We start from the raw sequence: 22166 nt of genomic DNA, 5'->3' as shown, positions 1-22166 counted from the left end.
GAGGATGTTTACGGGTGTGAAACTTCTATAATTAACAGACTGCAGACATCACCACCCAGGTATTCCAGACAAACAGGTCTTTCACCGCTCAGTGAGCTCAGTGGCATGCGGCCGAGATAAATAGGACACGGCGCTGACTCATAGGAATAATACAAATTACGGTAAATTTGTATTTGCCCAACAGGGTGGGTCCCTCGTGACTGAATAGGGTTCTTTTAAGGATCCTCTGCACCTCCACCCTTCACACCTCCACCGGTTCACCTCTCTGCCCCGGGTCTCCGGATGAATCCTCTCTCTCTCTCTCTCTCTCTCTCTCTCTCTCTCTCTCTCTCTCTCTCTCTCTCTCTCTCTCTCTCTCTCGCTCGCTCGCTCGCCGTGTTTTGCACTCGTTAATTAGTAGAAAACAGAAAACATTTTGTACCCTAAAACATACTGCTAAGTGCTGTCTGCTGTGAGAAAACGATGTCACATTACAGCACATTAGAAACACTAACGTTGTCGTGTCAGAGGCCCCTGAATCTCAACATAGACCAATACAAATATATATATATATCAGAACATAAAGAGGTTACACAAATATCTACATAATAACATGTACATGGGAAGGCTGGTGGATTTTAATCTAAAATAATAAAAAAATAAGGTGCCTATATAAAAGATACAGAACAATATTGTGGGAAATGCACTCATTTGCTTTCTTGCAAAGAGCTTGATGAGAGGATTTATACTACTTTCATATCTGTACATATGAAGAGAGAAGTCTACCACAAAGACCGGAAAAATGGGGAACAAGCTCATCTGGCTCTGTCTGAATGTAACAAAATCCACCAACCAGCATCTCTAAAACTCACAAATGAATATGGTAATTGTTTGTTTGTTCAGTCCTTAAAGTGTAACAACGACAAGTTGCTGTTTTAAGAGTAGTTGTGTGTCTAATTTTTGTCATCTAATTTGAATATTTTACTCCCCAAGGAAAATCCTTTTTGACATTGAAACAAAACTCGTACCAAACAGACTTGTAGAGAGCTGTTTCTTATTTTGCATTAGCTCACAGCTGCAGTTAAAGGTTTACGAAGGCAACCCTTCGTAGTGAAGCCGACACTGAAGTGACTTTAATCTGCATTCTCTCTAATGTCCACCAGGGGGCGACTCCTCTGGTTGTATAGAAGTCTAGTCTAAAATGACTCTACTTCTCTCTTGATTTATTCCCTCAGTAAACATTGTAAACATGAGTTTATGGTCTCAATCTCTAGTTTCAGGTCTTCTTCAATACAGCATGATGTTCATTTAGGACATTATGGTCCATTTAGAGTCAAACAGACCATAAAGCAGGGTATGCTTTAGGGCGGGGCTACACAGTGATTGACAGGTTGCTGCTGCTACCAGACCTGCATGACGTCTCTACGTGACTCCTCCGCATTCCAAATATGGTAACTTCCGTTTATCGGTTGCAAAAAAACAACAACATAGCGACGGCCGTAATCCAAGATGGCGACGGCAAAATCAGCAAACTCGAGGCTTTAAAACATCAGTCCTCAAACCAATGGGTTTTACGGCCTTTACTATGTTAAGACTGACTTTCCTGTTTTGATGCCGGTAGATGTGGTGGGGCTAGCTACCTAGTAAGCTGGTCGGGCTGTGAAAGAGCTACGGAGTAAGTGGGGGAAATTTATATAGTTTCATGTAGGCTACGTTCATGTAGGCCGTCTGTATCAACGCGTCTCTGTGTGATCAGCCCCTAATGCTGCATGTCAGCATGAGTGCTAACGTTAACGTAATGTTGCTACTTCCTGCTACCCGCACAAACGATATGTCATTATGAAAGCTGGGCCTCCGCTGATTTCAACTCCATCACTCTTTGACCAAAACTCACTGTAACCAGCACCCGAACAATAAACTTCACGTCACACAACCACAATGTCTTACGTTTGCTGTTTTGTGATCAAAAAGTCACTCCAATAACGGTTACTCCAATGCCTCTGGATCTTTTTTGAGTCGGTTCCAACCGTCTCTCTTTATTTGCATGGCGTGGAGGTGCGTTTGCACACTTCACTCCAGCATTGAACAGCCTATCCTCAGCGTTACATGTGAAAACACGGTGTATGTCTCCATCTAGTGGATGAATTGTGGTACTGCACTCATCAATACAGGCATGAGGCGTCCTCATGGACCAACGGTTTATGGTTTTATTTGAATAACAACATGTATAGTGGTCTGGTTGATTGATTTTTCAAAACAAAAGCAAAAATGTTTTGTATTTACATATAATTAATACCTATAGTGGCATGTCAATTAAATTAAATGAGTTTCACAGTTACCTGAGAAATTTTAGATGGCACAGATGGAGCCCAAATCTACACAAATGGCCAATTTGGTGATTCCACCTTAACATCCTTTTACTAAAACCTCTCCAACTTTGCTCTGCTTCACTTCATCATGACGCTGTGAAGTGGTTTACTTAAGATTTTGGGCTGCAAATGCATCACTCTAAAGAGATATTCACTCTTTTACAGTTTTATTTGGTGGGAATGAAATCTTTCATCTATATTGTCTTCATTTTCTCTGGCCCAGGAACATGTATATATAGTATATACTTTTGCAGAAATCTCCCACGTGTCACCGTTATTATGACACCAAGATTATTCAAGTAAATTGTAGTTGCAAAGATACTCTCTATTCATTTTGGGAAAGTCATTTTCAGGCAGGGGCCAAGGCAAGTGTGTTCATGAACTTTAACGTCTATTTTATATTACATTTTATATTAATAGTAAATACATTGTCCACATCCTCTTCTTCTGTGGTTAGTGGCAGCACTTTGTTTGTTTGTTGGTGTGTTTGAGCTTCATTTAGCCAAATGGAAATCACTCAATGGACCTTTAAGAGACGTTTCATATATGTAGTCAATATCAACACATGTATAAATAAATAAACATTCACATCAGGTACAATTATGACTAAAAACTCAAACGATTGACTGTTTGCAGGAACCAAAGACACCACAGCTCTGTTTCCGGTTGGACCACTAAACACGGGGGACTTCCGTCGGAGCCTCTTCCAGCTGGATAACGATGGCTTTCCCTGAGTTAACGTTGGGAATAATTAAAGTTGTATGACAATAAACAATCCGATACAAAAACACTCCGGCACGTCGGAAGTATGTAACACAGTTACTGTGATTATTACCGTGATTTATATAAAAAACCGTCTTTTTTTGCAAAACGAGAGCCAGTTAGCTAACCAATGCTAACATAACGCTCCGTTAAAGGTTGCTGGAAACTATCGACGGTGTCACCGTTAGCTTTGGTAAGTGTTGAAACGCACGTGGCGTGATGTTGTGATTAACGGAGAAAGATGTTGGCCACTAAAGCGTTATTCCTGCGTTAGCATGAAGACGCCTTTCTCGAAGAAGATGTGTTCATACAGTTTAATGTAAGACAGCTGTAACACCCCGATTCATAACAACGCGTGTTACGTGACTATTATTTGAAATTGTTGTAAAATAACCTAGCTAATTTAAATTTAAAAATGTATAAAAAAACATCATATTTATATATCATCTGTCACTGTCAATATAAATCGTACTTTCTATAGTAAATAGATAAATATGTATTTGTATAGTTTACAGCTTGCAGAGCACTTTGCTTGTATATAGACGTTTTATTTACATTTTAAAGTTTTTTATATAGATTTATATCATATTTATATGTGCATTTATTTCTTCACACATGTGTCTATTATATACCTTTTTTTGTCCAGCGTTGTTGTCCTCGTCTCCTTCATACGTGCATCTACAAAGCATACACCTGAGCTTTACTGCACATGATTCTCTTCATTAGTACCTCGACTTTATTTTAAGGAAGATTGATGAGTGTGTGTGTGTGTGTGTGTGTGTGTGTGTGTGTGTGTGTGTGTGTGTCTGGCTAAAGAAGAAGAAAGACATCTGACAAAAATGTGACAAAATGTCCAGGATATAAAAAAAAGAATATTGCATAAATCTGACATTGTAGATGTAAAAACAGCTTGAAGTTCACCAAGCGTTGACATGTTGTAGTTAAAGGGCGTTGCGGTGAGTGTCAGACCTTCTGTTACTTTGTAGAAAGTGTGTTCAAAGTGTGATTTCAGCTGGTAGTAGCGTCACCATGTTGAGTCTTCATGCTCTGCCTCTCCTGTGCTTTCTGCTTGTCTGTACAGGTCGATGGACAGTGCCGCTCCCCCCTCCGTCCCGTCCGCTCTGGCCTCTTTTCTCTCCGCGCTGCTTCCCCGGGGCTTCGCCGTGGGGCCCTCGCGGCTCTGCGGGGGCACGGTGGGGCTGTGGTGGGTCGGCCGCTCGCTGGAGGCCGGATCCCTGCTGGGGAGGGACGGGGACACGGAGTGGGCCTGCAGCCGAGACGGAGAACCCACGACGGACCCCGGATCCGAAACACGTCAGACCGACAGCACAGATGCAGAGAAGGTGAATCGAATGCACAGATTTTGATTGACAGCCGTGTGTGTGTGTATATATATATATATATATATATATATATATATATATATATATATATAATACATTTGTAAACTTCTATGTTGTGTTTTGCAGGCACTGATGGAAATAGCAGCAAATAAAGAAGACACTTTAATACAAAGAGCCGTCTGGATCAAGTAAGTTGACTCACTGCTTCACACAAAAGAAACTGAAGCTCTTTGTCCTCTGAAGCTGATTTGTAGTTATTTTTAAGCCTTTTTTTAATAGCAAATCAGCACATGGATTGGTTTGATGTATTTATTTTACAGTGACTGTGAGGAACTTTTAACTGGTCCTGAACCAGTCTCTGTTTAGTCCTGATCCTCTATCAGACCTCCATCACTAAAGAGACCATCAGAGAGAAGATGGTCTGTTTCTATAGAGTTGTTCTTAAAGCTCGTCATCAGTGCCACCGGGTCGGATTCTGGTGAAACCAGATGACGTCATGCAGGTTCACCAGGAACTCCTTCAGCTCAGACTCCAGCAGAGACCGGTCCACCGTGGACGGACTCAGATCCGGCTTCACCTGCAGCCTTGGACCTGCAGTCTGGAGCTCCGGAGGGAGGAGGAGAGCTCAGCAGCAGCAGCGTCTCCTCCTCCTCTTCCTCCTCCTCCTCCTCCTCCTCCTCCTCCTCCTCCAGGAGCAGAGTTTCTCCTCTCTGGGAGCCGACACCGACACCACGCTGCTGGAGACCCAGGACGTATTGCTGGCCCAGCTGGAGGGAAGGGAGGCACGGGAGAACCAGAACCAGGACTGAGAGGAGCAGGCTGTCAGACCCTGCTGCAGTAAAATGAGAGGTTTTCTAAAGGGACTCTGGTGAAACACGACCACTTTAGTCCACAGGGATGACAAAATGAAAGTTCCATGGAGTACTTTTAAAATGCAAAATACAACATAAGGGAGTGGAAACTGGGAAACAAATAATTTTCTGCAATGAGTTTTAACACCTGTTAATATGATCATGTAGTCCATTGTCTCCTCGTCATATTTGACTTCATCTGCATCAATGCACTCAGGTCTTTTCTGTTCTGTTGACCTTCTTCACGTCAGACCCCATTCTATCCAATACAAATACCCTAGACTGTGATTACATACACATCAACATGTGCACCACGTTTACATTCAGTTTAACGTCTCTCCTTTTGCGTTCATTTCCCCCCTCAGATTTGCCTGCAGGGCGCGAAGCACAGCGCAGCAGAACGTGTCGGAGCAGTGCGCCTGTGGAGAGGCGTGTGCGGCCGGGTGTGCGGAGGCGTGTCTGCGCGTGTGTCGGGACATCCGGCCGGGAACAGAGCTGCTGTTGTACGGAGGAGGAGGAGGAGGAGGAGGAGGAGGAGGAGAAGGAGGAGAAGGAGGAGAAGGAGGAGAAGGAGGAGGAGGAGGAGGAGGAGAAGGAGAAGGAGACACGGTGGGAAAAAGTCAGGCAGCAGACGAACACGACTCCACCGGACACACAGGTGACGTTTACAGGCAGACAGACAAATCATAAAACATGAAACATTATAACGCCGGAATCTATTTATCCAACATTGTCCCAAAAGCTCAGTGTTACCAAACCAAGGGACCAGGCCTGAGGACATTCACATGGAAAAGTGCAACAATTGCGGACAAAACAATACGGACTCGGTGTCCAAAGGCCTTCAGGCTGTACAGTAAATCAGCATTATCATTTAACTTCATCTCAGCTAACTAAATCCGCCCTTATAATGACATGATAAAGCTCTCATCTCATGAAGTAATGGAGCTTTCTCCTGTCACAAGGAACACTTAAAATGTTTGTATTTCTAAAGTCTCTCTCAGCTTGAGAGCGTAAATACTTTATATTATTTTTAATTGTAGGATCCCACGCGTTTGATGTATTAAAGTCTTCGTGTTTGTCTCCACCAGAGGAACGTCAGTCCTCTTGCCTCTCTCCTGGGGGATATTTCCGTCTCTTTACAAAAAACAACCTAACAGAAAGTTAAGATAAGAATACTTTCATGAGGTCCAACGAGCTGAACGATGCTTTTAATGTAAATTGAATCCAGAATTGTCCTCCTCTTCTCACCGTCTGGCATCCTAAAAGTGTGATTACTGATTCTCTCGCTCTCACGCTCTCCACCTGGAGGAGCTAGAGGGCCGTTGACTCCGGTGGAGTTCAGAGGAAGCAACATTGACCATCCAGTGTTATGGTTACAGTGAAGTGAAATGACCTGCGTGTTAACACAAAGATCACAGCAGATGAGCGATCGGAGAGCTCTGTGAAGAAGAACCTCTCCCATCAGCTGAGATGCTCCCGAAGGCTGGAGCTCATTAATCAGAGGATGAATCGTCTCTGAACAAAGAAAAACCGAATCATTGAAGCACGTTTGTCATGTAGGAATAATGTGCTCCGCTCACCCTTCAGCAGCATTCATGTGCCGTGATTGATGGGACATTAAGGAGGACCTTCAGCCACCGAGCAGCAGCAGCAGCAGCAGCAGCAGCAGAGCGGGTCTCCGTCTTATTAAACTCTTGCTCTTCTGCAGTGACGATTTCAACGAGCTTCAGCCTATAAATCATGAAAGCATTTCCAAAAACAATAGCGGATGCTAAATGAGAGATAATAAGATAAGAAACAATTGATCCCTGCAGGGAAATTACGTCGTCGTGCTTGAAAATATTAATTATATTTCGGAGGGAGAAAGAGAAAGCTGCAGTAGAGGCAAGAAGTACAACAAGGAGGAGATAAAAAGAAGCTTTAAAATGAATTCAAAGTAATGAAAGAACGAGAGAGAGAGAGCGAGAGAGAGAGAGACTTCATCCTGGGTAAACACTTAAAGCTACTTTCTCCCACCAAGAGTCCAAAAAACACAAAATATTCACTTTACGAAGCTGTGAAACCTAGAAAATTGGCAAATCTTGTCATTTGAGAAGCTGTAAGCTGATCAAGTTTTGCAATTGATGCATGAAAAAACGACTTCAATGATTAATCGATTATCAAAGTTGTTGCCGATACATCGTCTCTCAAATCAACTCAACCGTTTCACACGGCTTCACTGTCATTTTTCTTTCTTTCGTTGGACAGATTTCGCGGTGGAGACTTTAGCCGCCTACGTTTCTGTCATTCAAGAGACGGAGGACACACAAGAGGAAGAGGAGGACGAGGAGGAGGAGGAGGAACGGCACAGGTGCATCAAGAGGAGTCATCGGATCACACACCAGAGGAACAGGAGAGTCGATGAAACCCCGGACAGTCGTACGGACAATATCAGACAGACAGACGGCTCATGTGGTGTCCCGGCTGCTGTGGACAGACAGACCCACCGTGAACCCACAGACCGCCCCGTCCGCTGCAGCTCACGCCTGGCTGCGAAACCGCGACGCGTTCACTGTCTGAGCGGCCGCGGGAAGCAACAGACGGAGGGACGGAGCCGGAGCACCGCCGAGGACGCCGCCGCCGCGTCTCCTCCAGACGAGGCGGTTCCCGAGAGGAGGACCTCAGGGCTCGACGAGGTCCTTGCCAAGGAGGCGGTTCTCTCGTGGGATCCGAAGATCAGAGAGAGGCGGTACAGGTGCTCCAGCTGTGGGAAGAAGTTCTACCAGATCGGTCACCTGAAGAAGCACCAGTTCAGCCACACGGAGGAGAAACCCTTCAGCTGCCAAGAGTGTGGGAAGAACTACACCTCTGCAGAAAGCTTCAGGGCCCATCAGGTACAGTACAGGATGTGAGAAAAACCTCTTTCTTTCCTCAGTCCAAAAGTTAATCAAAAGATTGGATCATAAAACCTGCATTCTCTCTAGTGTCCATCAGGGGGCGACTCCTCTGGTTGTATAGAAGTCTAGTCTAAAATGACTCTACTTCTCTCTTGATTTATTCCCTCAGTAAACATTGTAAACATGATTTATGGTCTCAATCTCTAGTTTACAGTCTTCTTCAATACAGCATGATGTTCATTTAGTACATTATGGAACATTTAGAGTCAAACAGACCATAAAGCAGGGGCTGCTTTAGGGGCGGGGCTTACTGTGATTGACAGGTCTCTACCAGAGACCGCACTTTAGGTTTTGCTTGCAGAGTACAATCAGCACGTTCGTAACAAATTACGATTAAAAGGACTAAATGTTGGCTTGTTAAAGAAAGTCATCAAAAGGTAATTGCAAATGTATGCATCAGTTGACACATTTTGCCTAATATGAACATTTTGTACATTTGAAAAGCAATGTGTAAAGGCCTTTCTCTTCTTTTATTTTTATTTATTTATTTATTTATTATATTTTTCACATAAACACACAAACAAACATTGTTTATGTGAATCCCTTAACTTTGTTTCCAAGACTATACTGAGCAGGACATTCTGCAATTAATACAAATGAACTTGTCAATGCTCTCAGGTGGAACAACTGTAATGAAGACATTTCTTTCTAAATTACCACAAACATTCTTACCATCTGTGCGCTGACATTCCCTGTTATTAATTTGGTAACACTTACACCGACGTTGTCAGATGATATTTGTTGTTTTCCTCCCTCTTTCTCGGCTGCTCTTTATCTTCTTTTTCAAAAGATGATTTTATTATCCTCTTAGCTCAGTGTTTCGCCGAGGAAAAAAAGAACAAAAAACCCAACAAGGACTTGACAGCTAAATGGCCTCAGACAAACAACAAAACGTCACCGGTGGCGTTGTTTTCTCTTTTACTCAATGCTCCCTTGACGACCGCGAGCTTAGTCATCTCGCAGAGTAGCAATCTGCTCATCCCGGTGAGAAGCAACAGTAGCGATAACGCGTATCATAATAACATAACGGCGTTATCTGCAGATGAGTCACCGCGGCGAGCGTCCGTTCTCCTGCCCTCACTGTGAGAAGACCTACGGGCTGAAGCGGGACCTGAAGGAGCACCTGGTCCTTCACACCGGGGAGAAACCCTACGTCTGCGAGCACTGCGGCAAGGCCTTCGCTCGCCGGCCCTCGCTGCGCATCCACCGCCTGCTTCACTGCAGCAGGAGGATTTACGCTCAGCCGCCGAAGGTAAGGAGGTGTGGTGCCAGTTCACCGCGCTGGTAAAGGTTTAGAGCTTCAGACCTCTAGTGGAGTGTCGTGGTCAGACTTTCTCGTTAACGAGAGAGCCCCCCCCCCCCCCCCCCATTCCTCGCTCCTGGTCCGTCAACAAAATAAAGCCGAATAGCTGGTTCAAGTTCCAATCAAAAGGTATTTAATCTCTAACAAAAGCAAATACAATTACACCTGATCTGCTTCTCCTAACCTCGTAAACTGTAGGACCTTTGGTCAGTCACTTCTTTACAACCACTTCTCCCCCCCCCCCCCCCCCCCCCCCCCTTTCTGTCAAAAGTGGATTTTGACAGAAACAGTACCAAAAAACAGAGAAATTAAAATAAATTATGAATAGGTGTATAAAAATAGAGACTGTAATAAAAAAATAGAAAAAAACTATACAAGAGTATTTAGAGACCACAATTGGTAAAGTGATTTGTTTAAGAGCAGCAGCTTCAACAAGTCTATGTTAAAAGTGTGCATCAGACTGATGATGTTAATACAAGAAGCAAAACTTTATTTAAATAACATTTCGTGAGCGACCACAATGTGGGGAGAGTAAAAACATAAGTGAACACAATTAAAACAGACGCATAAAGGATACGTGTGAGTTAAAACCATTAAGACGTACGGATATAAATTATATATTATTATGTATATTGGATAAAATAATAAAAATGATATATATACATATATAGATCAGCAACTGACATGTAAGAATTAATAAGAGCTGTGAGTTAAAACCATTAAGAACATATAAATTATATATTATTATATATAGGAGCGATATCGGACCGTGTAGGGCCTCAAAAACCAGCATCTATCTTTTGTAATTTAAGACCCACTTCTGACTGCTTCCTAAATACACGAGGGAACAAAAAAACATAAAAGATAGAGAATCAAATATCTGTCTGTCTGCTGTAATTACCAATATAAATATTCTGCTTAACCTCACCCGTCACTGCCGTTATGAATCAAAATGTAATGTATTCACATGTCCTCACCACGCGATTAAGAGCTTTCACCGCCGCAGTTCGTCTCCCTGTCGTTGCAAAAACGATTCGCTTTGTGTCACTGCATCCGAGCTAACGCTAACGCTAGCTAGCTAACGGTGGAAACACGTCTGTCTGGTGAAATTCAAACTTCAGTGGTCGCTGAAGTTCCGCTTTTACATTTTTCAAAAAAATGCTAGAGTTTATAATTTCTTACAAACAGGTGAGTGTGCTGTAAGAATATAGGGAGGATATTTGAATACTCAATTTATAATAACTTTATTTAATATTTAATGTTTTGTGCCGCATTATACATTAAACAGAGCCGACGGATTGTCAAAATGTAATGGACTAAATTTAAATGTTTGATTTGTGTTTGTGCAGGAAAATTTATATTTTTAGATAAATAATTATAATTAATTAATTAATCAGGTTTTTAAAAAATTTGTTATTGACCGCTTTAAGATCTGTAACATATTAACATAATATAGTATAATATGTCAAATTATGATGTATTATGAAATGTAAGATATTGTAAAGATAGTAATATCTATAATATTTAATATATATATATAATGCAGTATTGTATGGGTGTTATAATTAAATAATAATATAATAAAGTAAAATGTAGTATAATATAGAATAACTATAGTATAATATATAATAAATCAACAGTTTGCTTTAAACTGCTGGATTTAAAAATCATCTCCATCAGTGTTTGATGAGGAAGGAAACACACGATGACGTCTGGAGATTTACAGTAAATACTAATATAACTTTTGCTTGTTTACATTAAAAACCACCACCGGTTCACTTTAAGTGCTTGTTCACTCGTGTGTGGTGACATTTTCAAGTTATTTTCTGTTTTTAATAAGAAGGACAGTGGGCAGCCTAATTCATTCATTTTTCATTCATGTGCAGCATTTCTCCTCTTCACCTTCCCGGCAGCTATTTCACAATTTGAAACGCAGTTTCTAAAGAAGATGGTGTTTCTGTCTCTGCACCGCTCAGCCCGATTTCAAAATCTGTCACTTAACATCTTTAAATTAGCATGCAGGTCTTGTTTTTTTTTTTTTTTTTCTCTTCCTGGAACAGCAGTTTGAACTTGGCAGCATTCAAAAAAAGAGAGAAAGAAAAAGACTTTTTGATTTAGTTTTTTTCCTCTCCTCCTGCCTCAGGTGCAGTGTACAGTTTGCCCAAAGCTGCTGGCTAACTCCGGCTCTCTGAGGAACCACATGAAGCTCCACACGGGAGAGAAACCTCACGTCTGTCAGCACTGTGGGAAGTGCTTCAGTCAGAAAGGTAAACCCCCCCCCCCCCCCCCCCCCCCCCCGAGACCGATCCCGGAGCTGCAACGAAGCCGTTAAAACGGCTCGGTCAGTTCTTTGTTGAAGGGCCAGCAGGCTGCTCTGATACGTTGATGCAAAATGAACGTATGAAGTGATGAATCATTTGAGCTCAACTGAACTGCAGAGCGTGTCTGTATTCCATTGAACCTTTATTTAGCCAGAATAATCCCATTGAGCTTTTGAATTACATTTACAAAGCGGTCCTGTCCCACACGGCCACCGCATCGTCTTCTCTTCGTTTCACTGGAGCGTGATGGTTGTGTGACAGTTTTGCCGTTTCTTTACACATTTCTACTGAACACTGCAAGGTCTTTTGAGTAAGGGTTAGGGTAGCAGAGGGCAGACAAGGCAGCGCTCCGTAGCGTGCTCTGCTTCTCCACATTCAGTCTCGTAGCCCCGTCTGACCAGAGCAGCTTTCCGTCGTCCCGTTCTCGTTCTGAGGTGCTTCTGGTCCAGGGGGGAAGGTTTTCATTCTCAAGCTTTTCCCTCCAGAGTTGGATTCTGGTTTGTCTTTCCAGCCTGGGGATCACGGTGGAAGCGTTCACGTTCGCGATGCCCGTCGGGTTTAAACAAACCGGCGAATTCTACCGAAAAATCATTGAAGCCGAGTGAAAGACGATGATGTCCAGAAGCTCAACAAACGACAGCCACCACATAAAAACACAAATAACAGCATTGATAAACAAAACGGCAGAAAGTTAAAAACAACATAAAAAAAATTTACATGAAAGAGACGACAGACTTAAAACCAGGCGACAACCTCCAGTTCTGCCGAGTGAAGCCGATGCTTCATGTGTTGAAGCTGCATTCTCTCTAGTGTCCATCAGGGGGCGACTCCTCTGGTTGTATAGAAGTCTAGTCTAAAATGACTCTACTTCTCTCTTGATTTATTCCCTCAGTAAACATTGTAAACATGAGTTTATGGTCTCAATCTCTAGTTTCAAGTCTTCTTCAATACTCTGTGTCACTTTCAGGGTACTCGTATTGGTTCTCACCGATTGGTTCTGGATGCCATCTTTGGTTCTTAGATAGTTTAAAAGATAGTCGGCTACGCGACACTAAAAGAGAAACCTCTTCTAACATCTGGAGAGATGTCTTGTTCGTTACGTTTCATCTTGTCGGGGCGAGCTGAAGCAAACGCAAACATCTAAATAAGAAAGCTTTGGATTTGTTAAAGGTCACCTTTGACAGAGCTAGGCTAGCTCCTCTTTCTCCTGAAGCTAATCACCTCCCAGAGTCACCTCTTTACCAAACACACAAAGAGGAAGTTGATCTTCTCACCTGACAGGGAGAAAATAAACACATTTCCCCCAAATGTCAAAGCATCCCTTTAACTGTGGAAGACAGAAAACAGAATGTGGGCGAACTCGACGTGATTATCTTCAGCGAGAGACTATTGCACCGTTGTTTTTGCAGCTCTAAGACGATCCGGTCTCCTGCTGTGATCCATTCCCATCACTTTATGTTTTCATTTGTCAAAGTGACAAGTCTTTTCACACGGACGAATGCATACTCACTGCGCCTCGCTCCCCTCTCTGTCCGTCTCTCAGGGAACCTGGAGTCCCACTTGAGAACTCACAACGGGGAGAAGCCGTATCCCTGCGGCGAGTGTGACCAGAGCTTCTCCCAGAAACCGGACCTCCGTCGCCACATGTTTTCCCACACGGGAGGAGGTTTCCTCTGCAGCTACTGCGGGAAATCACTGAGGGACCCGCACAGCCTGAAGTCCCACGAGAGGCTGCACACCGGAGAGAGACCCCATCGCTGCCCCGTCTGTGGAAAAGGTTAGAGCGCGATAGCGTAATTTAAAAGTCATTAAGATTATGAGGAAGAAAAATCAAGGGAGGAAATTGGCTGTGGGGGACGAGTGCTTTAATCTCTCTTCCCCCATTTGGGATGCCAAATCCCCTCAGCACCACGGCCCTTATCGCTGGGATTGTGGCAGCGGGCCACTTTTTTGATGGCCAAGTTAGAAAGTTTTCAAATTCAAACTCAAAGTGGCTTTAAAGCTGCAAACAACAAGCTGGAACATTTCTGTGTTTTCACAGCTTTTCACAGCACAACAATGTCCAGTCGCTCCCGTTTTTGAATAGCAGTAGTGAGAAGTCACTACTCACCAGACGGCACTAAATCTAAAGCGACGCGGTAGCACCAGAGATGTCGTCTCTCACGTTTTCAGGGTTTTTTCTCGTGAACGCGATATCTCAGCAACACCTGGAGGGAATTTCTTCAAATTTGGCGCAAACGTCCACTGTGACTTCAGGATGAACTGAGTAGAACCTGGCGCTCAAAGGTCCCTGTGACCCGCACAAAAACACTCAAGAATTCATTTGCTAATTGTGACAATTTCACACGAATAAAATGATGAAGGGATGACATTTTGGACAGACACGGCTGTAAACTGTTGCATGACTGTTCGGCGGAGGCAAACAACCTCGAGGCAGTAATAGTAGTTTTATTTTAAACTTGTCTTAAACTTGCTCTCTCTGGTTTTATATCGTTTATTGCCGTACTGAGCAGTTCGAAGCTTCAGTCACAACACTGACATCTGAACTCTGAATCTACATTCAAATGCTGCACAACCAGGTATTTCTGCACAGCTGCAGATAAAGATCAGGCTCCACTGATCAAAACATTTCCAATAACTCCAGAGTGTTGTAAAGTCTAAATGTATTGAACAAAAAGATATTTTATGATTTCACCACACAATAACAAAGAATCTATATTTCATATTTTTTTTTTTAGGGCGATGACGTAATAAAACATGACATTCTGTACCGCCTCACTGGCTTTAGAATATATGCAGTAGGACTCCCCCAACACCTGTAGACATACGTTGATGTGTAAAATCAAAGGCGTTAAAAACCGAGAAAATCAACAAATCTGAATCACGTCATCGGCTGTTTCACGTGTGAGATCGTAACACGTCATTAAAATAAGAGAGTTAAGTCACGGTTAACGTTTAGTTAAGTGTGAAATAGATCCGTAACTGCAGCTGAGACAAAAGCGTAGAATGAAAAAGCCCCTCGGGGTCGTGGTTTGTCTCAGACGTTCTTTTCTGCAGACGACAAACGGCCGATTACGAGGTTGAAAACTTTTTAGAAAACTTCATTATTGATGAACTCCTTTTAGACCGGGAGGCATTCCATCACTCGTGACTGACTAACGGGCACAGATGGCATTTTACGGTTTTTATAGCACGATTCGTGCACAAACAATTTAACTGAAAGGATGTTCTGTAGTTTTCTCATTCATCCAAACTAACAATTAATTCACCAACAAGAATCGTGTGTATCAGAGCATGATGCATCTTCTCTCTCTGAGGCGCAGAGCTTCATTGTTGTCCAATGTCTGGAATATGTTTATATGTTTTTCTCTCAGGCTACACTTTGGCCACGAAGCTGCGGAGACACATAAAGTCGTCCCACCTGATGGAGAAGCCGTACGGCTGCCACTGCGGCGCTTCATACACCGTGAGACAGAGTCTGCTGAGGCACCAAGCTCAGCACAGGGCCGAGGGAGCAACTCGGGAGGAGGCGAAGGCGAAGGCGGAGTCGGAGGAAGGATACGGAGAGGAGACGGAGGGGGAGGCGCAGGAGGAGGCGGCTTCTTCTGGTGCCGGTCACCAGAAGCCGATCAGAGGCCGACCCAAGAAGAGCTCGCTTCCTCGGGGGGAAGGAGAGAAGGAGGCGGGTCAAGCGAGGCGGAAAAAAGGACGAGGAAAAGTGGAGGAAAAGGAGGCGAGGAAGGAAACTAAGACCTCGGGGACGGGAGGAGACGAGGAGGCTTCGGGTAACGTCCAACATGTCGTCTACGTCCACGCAGACGGCCTGTCCGCCGACAGCTCGCTGCCTGCGGGGACGGGACAGGAGCTGGTGGAGGTGGTCATATCGGAGGGTGCAGAGCAGTGCATTGTGGTCCACGGGCATCAGACAGTAGGGGAGCTGCTGATCCTACAGGAGGAGGGGGACGGACTCTGCTCTGTGGCGCAGACAGTTGAGATAAACACAGGCTAGTGCGGTGGCTTCTACAGGACACATTTCATCAATTCATCACGTTCACTACATCTCGGTTAACTTCAGTTTACACTCGTCTTTTTTTGTCCAATCATGCCGGACGCATCAACTGTCAAGTTCTCCGAGATCGTATTTTGCTCGTATTGGGATTCAATCAGTCAGACCACATGCTGAGGTGTTTTGGCTCATTTTCAGTTACTACTGACAAAAAACCCAATATTTCCTGTTTTTCCGGCTTCAATATAAAAACCTTTCAAATAAACAAAATTGCTGGGGGCTTTTATTGTGAAGAATTTGTAGGAAAAATGTTTTCACAAGTCTGCTAATACTACAGGGAGGAAGAGTAAGCACCAAACATAACGGGGGACTTTTATTGTGAAGAATTTATCGGGAATTAAATGTGTTGATCCATCCAAATAAGCAGAGTTTTGTTAGCTTCTATTTAATAAAACAAGTCTACTACAACTGCAGGAAGGAAGACTGAGCAGCAAAAATAACTGGGGACTTTTATTTTGAAAAACAGAAAATTTAAGATGTTAGTCACAGAATAAACAGCTTTGTTGCCGGCTATTCTTCAATAAAACAAGTCTACTAAATCTGTAGGAAGGAAGAGTAAGAAGAAAAAGTAACAACTTTTATTTTGAAAGAAATTGCAAGAAATGGAATGTGTTCATCATCCAATTAGCGCAGCTTTGTTAGCAGCTATTCTTCAATAAAACAAGTCTAGTGATTATGTAAGGAGGAAGAGTAAGCCGCAAAAATAACGGGGGACTTTTATTTTGAAAAACATAGGAATTTTAACATGTTGGTCACAGAATAAACAGCTTTGTTGGCGGCTATTCTCCAATAAAACAAGTCTACTAACACTGTAAGAGTCAGCCGCAGAAATAACGGGCAACTTTTATTGTGAAAACTTTACAGGAAATGAAATGTGTTCAGCTGGCGCATCGGATCACAAAAGACACATTAAAAAAAAAGAAAAGAAAAATGTAACTTCGGCCTCAGAGACCGACCTCGTCTGCATTTCTTTATTATTCTCTGCGTACCCCCGCATCGCCTTTGAACCACCTCCACAGAACAGAACTCATTAGATGTTATGAGCCGCTGGTTATAATTACAATAAAATATATATTCCTACATGACAGCTAGAGGAGTACAAGTCCCGCCCCTCACTTAGATGACAACATGTCTCAGTAACTGCTGACACAAACTGTTGGTGATGCTCAAGGTAAAGAACACAAACACTTAAGCCGTCAGAGTTTGGAAGATCTTCTGCATTAAGCCAGTTTATCCTCTGGAGGTTAACAGAATAAAATGACACCGACCAAGAATTCACAGCTTCCTGCACACAGTCAACACTTTATGTATTTCCTCTAAAGCAATGAAAACGCCTTCAGAGGAAAAATGAATAACAGCTATTGAATAAACAGACCGTGCGTGTTTACGGAATCTTAAGTTTAATTTGCCCTCAGTTTTATCTGTGAAGTTTGCTGAGTGATGTAATGTAGCCCCGGTGTGTTTGGATGTGGAGTGAGCGCCGCGCCGAACTCCATTTAACAAAAAATAGCCTTGTAATTGTTCCACATTGTTCGTCAGCAGCCGGTCGTGTGGTAACTTAAGAGCCATTTTGGCCCCGTGTGCTCTGATTAATTTGGCTTGCTGTTAACACAACGGTCATAATTAAGTTTTAATGAAAACTCGACTGCTGGCATTCGCTCCTGGTGTTCTTTAGGAAGAAGAAAAAGGCGAAGCAGCTTTCAAAATTACCTGTTTTAAGTGCCGTGTGGTGAATGTAATTCATGCCGATGTGTAGAAGTTTCTGTGGATTTTGAAGTAACGGATGCATATTTAAAGAAAGTGAACATCATTTTCAGTTTTTTTGCTATATTTTAAACAAGGGAAATTAGTTTGGTTGTTTTGTTCAGTTACTTAAAAACATGAAAAAAACACTGACATATACTTTGTTACCTTATTAAGGTAATATGCTGGATATATTATATGGAGCAACATTAGCTTTCATTTAGATTGGTGTACAATATTCACGCTCCTTTTAGCTCTGGTTTGGTCTCCACCAACTCTCCCGAATGTCACAGTAAACACTGAGAAGAAATTACCAAAATCTCGAGCTCGAGATCGTATTATATTGTTTTTATTTATAGGATTTTGTTCCATATAAACCCTGAAGAATATTGACTTAATGCTGCGAAAAGGCCTTTACACACCGAGGACGTGACCATAGACTGTTCATAAGAAGTGGACCTCGTCGACCTGACGTCACCCATTTGGTTGTGAACTGATGTTTTGAAGCCTCTAGCTCGGCTTTTTGCCCGTCGCCATCTTGGTTTTTTGCAACTATTGAACAGAAGTGACCGTATTTGGACTGAGGAGGATCGACGTAGAGATGCTCTTAACGTCTCTGACCTGTCAATCACAAGGTAGCCCCGCCCCTAAAGCATACCCTGCTTTATGGTCTGTTTGACTCTAAATGGACCATAATGTACTAAATGAACATCATGCTGTATTGAAGAAGACTGTAAACTAGAGATTGAGACCATAAACTCATGTCTACAATGTTTACTGAGGGAATAAATCAAGAGAGAAGTAGAGTCATTTTAGACTAGACTTCTATACAACCAGAGGAGTCGCCCCCTGATGGACACTAGAGAGAATGCACTTCAGCATTGGCTTCACCTTCCAGAAACGGAGGTTGACTCGAAAATGCGAAATATTTAGCATTTGTGTCTTCCCAAACGAGAAATGGTAGTAACTTCAGACAGAGGCTCAAGCCCAGCGGCCCCCTAACATGTTTGGCCCCTGGCAGGCCTGTTCTTTAATCCCATTACGGGCGGTATTGATAAGAAACGTATTGATACAGTCATCGCGGTGCCCGTCCCGATATGTCTCATTCAATTTCTGTTGTGGTGAAATTGGCTTATTGAAAGGTTAGAAAGATTTCAGAGAGCGCTGACCGTGTGATCGTCTCCGGTTGGAGGGGACCTTTGTTGCACGACATCGTTCATCGTCTAATAATAAAAAGACTTGAAAAAACAAGTTGTTTGATTGCAGCATTGGCACCATTTTTGTTTCTTTTAGGTAAAACGTTGTGGTTTAGATGTTCTGCCTCCAAATAGTCCCATGAAACTCTACAAAGGAAGTATAGGAGCAGCACAACTATCACAGTCTGTCCGTCGGGCTGTTTCTCTGCTGTTATTGAGAGAATCTCTGATTGAGAGAGTCTCTGGAGAGCCACAGCGTAATAGAGATCTGCCTCCACACAACCAGATTCATAAAAAAGCCGCTGGACGTCTGAAGCAAAAAAAAAAATCAATTCTTATTACTTTGCACCCATGAGTGCCACTCGGCCGAATCGAGCAGGAGGTGTTTGTGGTTTCCCTTTTCTGTCTTTCTCTCTGAACTCAATGCGCATATTAATTAGAAAGTTTGGTATTAAAAAGTTACGTTGTGAATGCAACTTTCACATGTCAGATTTCAAAGCTTTGGCCACCTGTTCGTCTGTTAGATTAGAGGATTGTTTCCACTTAGTTTTGGGTTGTTTGGGCGCCACCACTTTTAAAGTGAAAAGGGGGGAATCTTAATTCTGCAGAAAACAGTGATATTTTAGACGACAGTGTGCTTCCAGTTGTTTGTCCTTTTCCTGTTTCAACAGGAAAAGGACCCCGTGCACAAAGCCAGCTCCATAAAGAAATGGTTTTCCCTGTTTGGGATGAAGTAACCTGACCTCAACCCCCCCCGCTCAACACCAACGGGAGTGAATCCCTGCAGTCCGGATCAAACAGCTGAATTAAATCCTGAAACCAGAAGAGTGCCGTCTGTTACAGCAGCAGGTTAAAGGGGTCAGTACGCTTCAAACCGACGTCTGGAACCTCCACATTCATGCAGAGTTTAAACTTTTCTCAAGCTCTCCTTTTTTTTCATCCTTCATTGAACTACGTCCATCAGAAACAAGCGCAACAACCATCAGTGCTCTTTGTTGTGTTCCCACCAAGTTTACGCAAATTGTGACGTCGCACCATCAGACATCCGTGCGGCAGCTTTTTCAAAATGACTGCTAGAAAAGAGCGGGAAGCCCGGTAATTGAGGCTTAATTTGTGTCATTCGCTTCACCCGGCGAGTGCGTAGATGAAGCATTATGTTTACATTTTTCTTCTCATTTGACAGCTAACGTGTTAGCTAGCTAACACGTTAGCTTTCTACCGTGTTTTTTTCATGTCAGATTTTAACCGTCACTCGAAATCTGAGAGTAGTTTGCACCAAGACGGCAACAACTTTATTCCTCCAACAACAGCAGCGCATCAAAGCCTTTCGTTCTAGCCTTCACAATAAAAGCCCAGGACTAATATATTCAAACCATTAACTAGTATATATCTAAGGAGTGCACGTAGTCACCGTGACGTCATCCATTGCTTCGTGGACTGATGTTTTGAAGCCTCGAGTTTGGTGATTTTGCCGTCACCATCTTGGATTACGGCCGTCGCCATGTTGTTTTTTTTACGCAACTAATGCGCGAAAGTGCCCGTATTTGGTGGAGGAGTGCCATTGTATACGTCTCTGGGTTAGGGTTACCAGTGGGACCTTAATTTACTAAACGAACATCATGCTGTATTGAAGAAGACTGTAAACTAGAGATTGAGACCATAAACTCATGTTTACAATGTTTACTGAGGGAATAAATCAAGAGAGAAGTAGAGTCATTTTAGACTAGACTTCTATACAACCAGAGGAGTCGCCCCCTGGTGGACACTAGAGAGAATGCAGCTTTAAAGAAACTTCTGCATCTGCTTCACTCATCAGAACCGGAGACCTCGGAGAAAAGTCTTCTGTAGACCGAGCCGTAGCCGGTCAAACGTTATAAAGCTAACGTTGTTTTCACGTTCACCTCTGACCCACCAGGTACAACCTCGTCTGTAAAACAACTTGAATTAAAAATAAATCCCACACAAAGATGACTCTTGCCTCCTCCTCTTTGTAGTTTATATTCTATTACTGAGCTTCTGTATTAGTTGATTTTGAAAGACGGAAAATCCCATTCTGTTTTTTTGAACTTGAAGAGTTATCGTATTGGCCTCTCTCTTTCTGTTTAACTGCCTTGTGTTTATCTCCTCTCTATATTGTCTACATCTCTCTCTCTCTCTCTCTCTCTCTCTCTCTCTCTCTCTCTCTCTCTCTCTCTCTCTCTCTCCATCAGAGTCGGAGATATGACTCACTCTGAAGGTCCTCAGACGTCACCCCTCGCTTTACTCTCCAGGCTATTAAGTGAAAAAAGAAAAGAAAATGGAGAGTTTTTTTTCTTCCTTTTGGGTTCTGAGCTCCGTTTTTTTTTTAAGTAGTTGCCGCAGAGCTGTCAAACAGGATTCGGGCTGTTTTCCCAAAACCTCTGCTGCAGCAGCTCAGTGAAACTTGAGAGTGGCTACGGGCTGTAATGCATCTCCACAGTTTCTTCATTTGAACCAGTTTCCACTTGCAGAGCTGCACAGGGCCGACATTAAAACAGAAGAACCGGCATTCTTTCCTCGAAACAAATTAATATCTTCACATTTTTCTGATTAATAATATATTTTTTTTATCTAATTATTCAAACTGAATAATCTGCTATCGCCGTCCTTCGACCTTTGTACATCTTTTCTTAATTTTATTCAACACAAGCACACATTCCCACATATCACTCTGCATGTATTATCAGGTCATTTTAGGAAGATAATCCTCGTGCATCATGCAGTTTCTTTCTACACCGAATACCAAATCAGTGAACATGAAAAATAACTTGAATATATTCAGTTGTTTTTTTTTCCACTTTTTTCGTTCGAAGGCTGCTGCAGAGAACAGAAGCTAAACCTGGAGACACTTCAACTGTCGAGGTGCAAAATGATTTATTGAATTTAGCTTCAGTGCAGACTCAGACTCCGTGGCCCTTGTAGTCCAGCGATGGATCTTATCTGGAGTGCGAGCGCTGCAGGACGCCGTCTCAGCCTGACTAAAACCACCTGTTGAGTGATGCCACTTATCGATTGAAGGGGCATCTTTGAGGGAAAAGTCGCCCCCCTGCTAGAGTTTCCTGTTTGTATTTTCTTGCTAGAAGAGGGCCCTACTGTTCATAATTCATAAATCATAGAATTTGTGGCTGAATAGTCCTAGACAGACTGTAAATCAGAATTAGACGGAGGTCTTCTTGGACAGCTGTGCACATTATTTTAATATGATGAATACAAATCGCAGAAAGTTTACTTCGAGGCTTTGCAGAGACTTTTAAGCAGGCTGTTGTTGGATCCGTCCTC

At 42.9% G+C, this 22166-nt stretch overlaps 1 protein-coding gene across 1 annotated transcript; it reads left to right on the top strand.

Annotated features, from left to right (window-relative positions):
* The first annotated feature begins 3047 nt into the window (after positions 1–3047).
* Positions 3048–20672, top strand: znf408 (zinc finger protein 408). The gene is made up of 9 exons (XM_068724273.1): positions 3048–3303; positions 4192–4453; positions 4580–4641; positions 5670–5962; positions 7552–8177; positions 9283–9492; positions 11687–11810; positions 13408–13641; positions 15239–20672. Exons 2-9 carry the CDS (start codon positions 4196–4198, stop codon positions 15871–15873), a joined length of 2442 nt encoding a protein of 813 aa, XP_068580374.1. The 5' UTR covers positions 3048–3303; positions 4192–4195; the 3' UTR covers positions 15874–20672.
* Positions 20673–22166: the final 1494 nt, after the last annotated feature.

Source organism: Cebidichthys violaceus, unplaced genomic scaffold, assembly GCF_023349555.1.
Source record: "Cebidichthys violaceus isolate CVI_PGR_0920_01 unplaced genomic scaffold, fCebVio1.0.p SCAF_30, whole genome shotgun sequence".
NCBI classification, from domain to species: domain Eukaryota; kingdom Metazoa; phylum Chordata; class Actinopteri; order Perciformes; family Stichaeidae; genus Cebidichthys; species Cebidichthys violaceus.
This window is presented reverse-complemented; position numbering and strand designations above follow the sequence as displayed.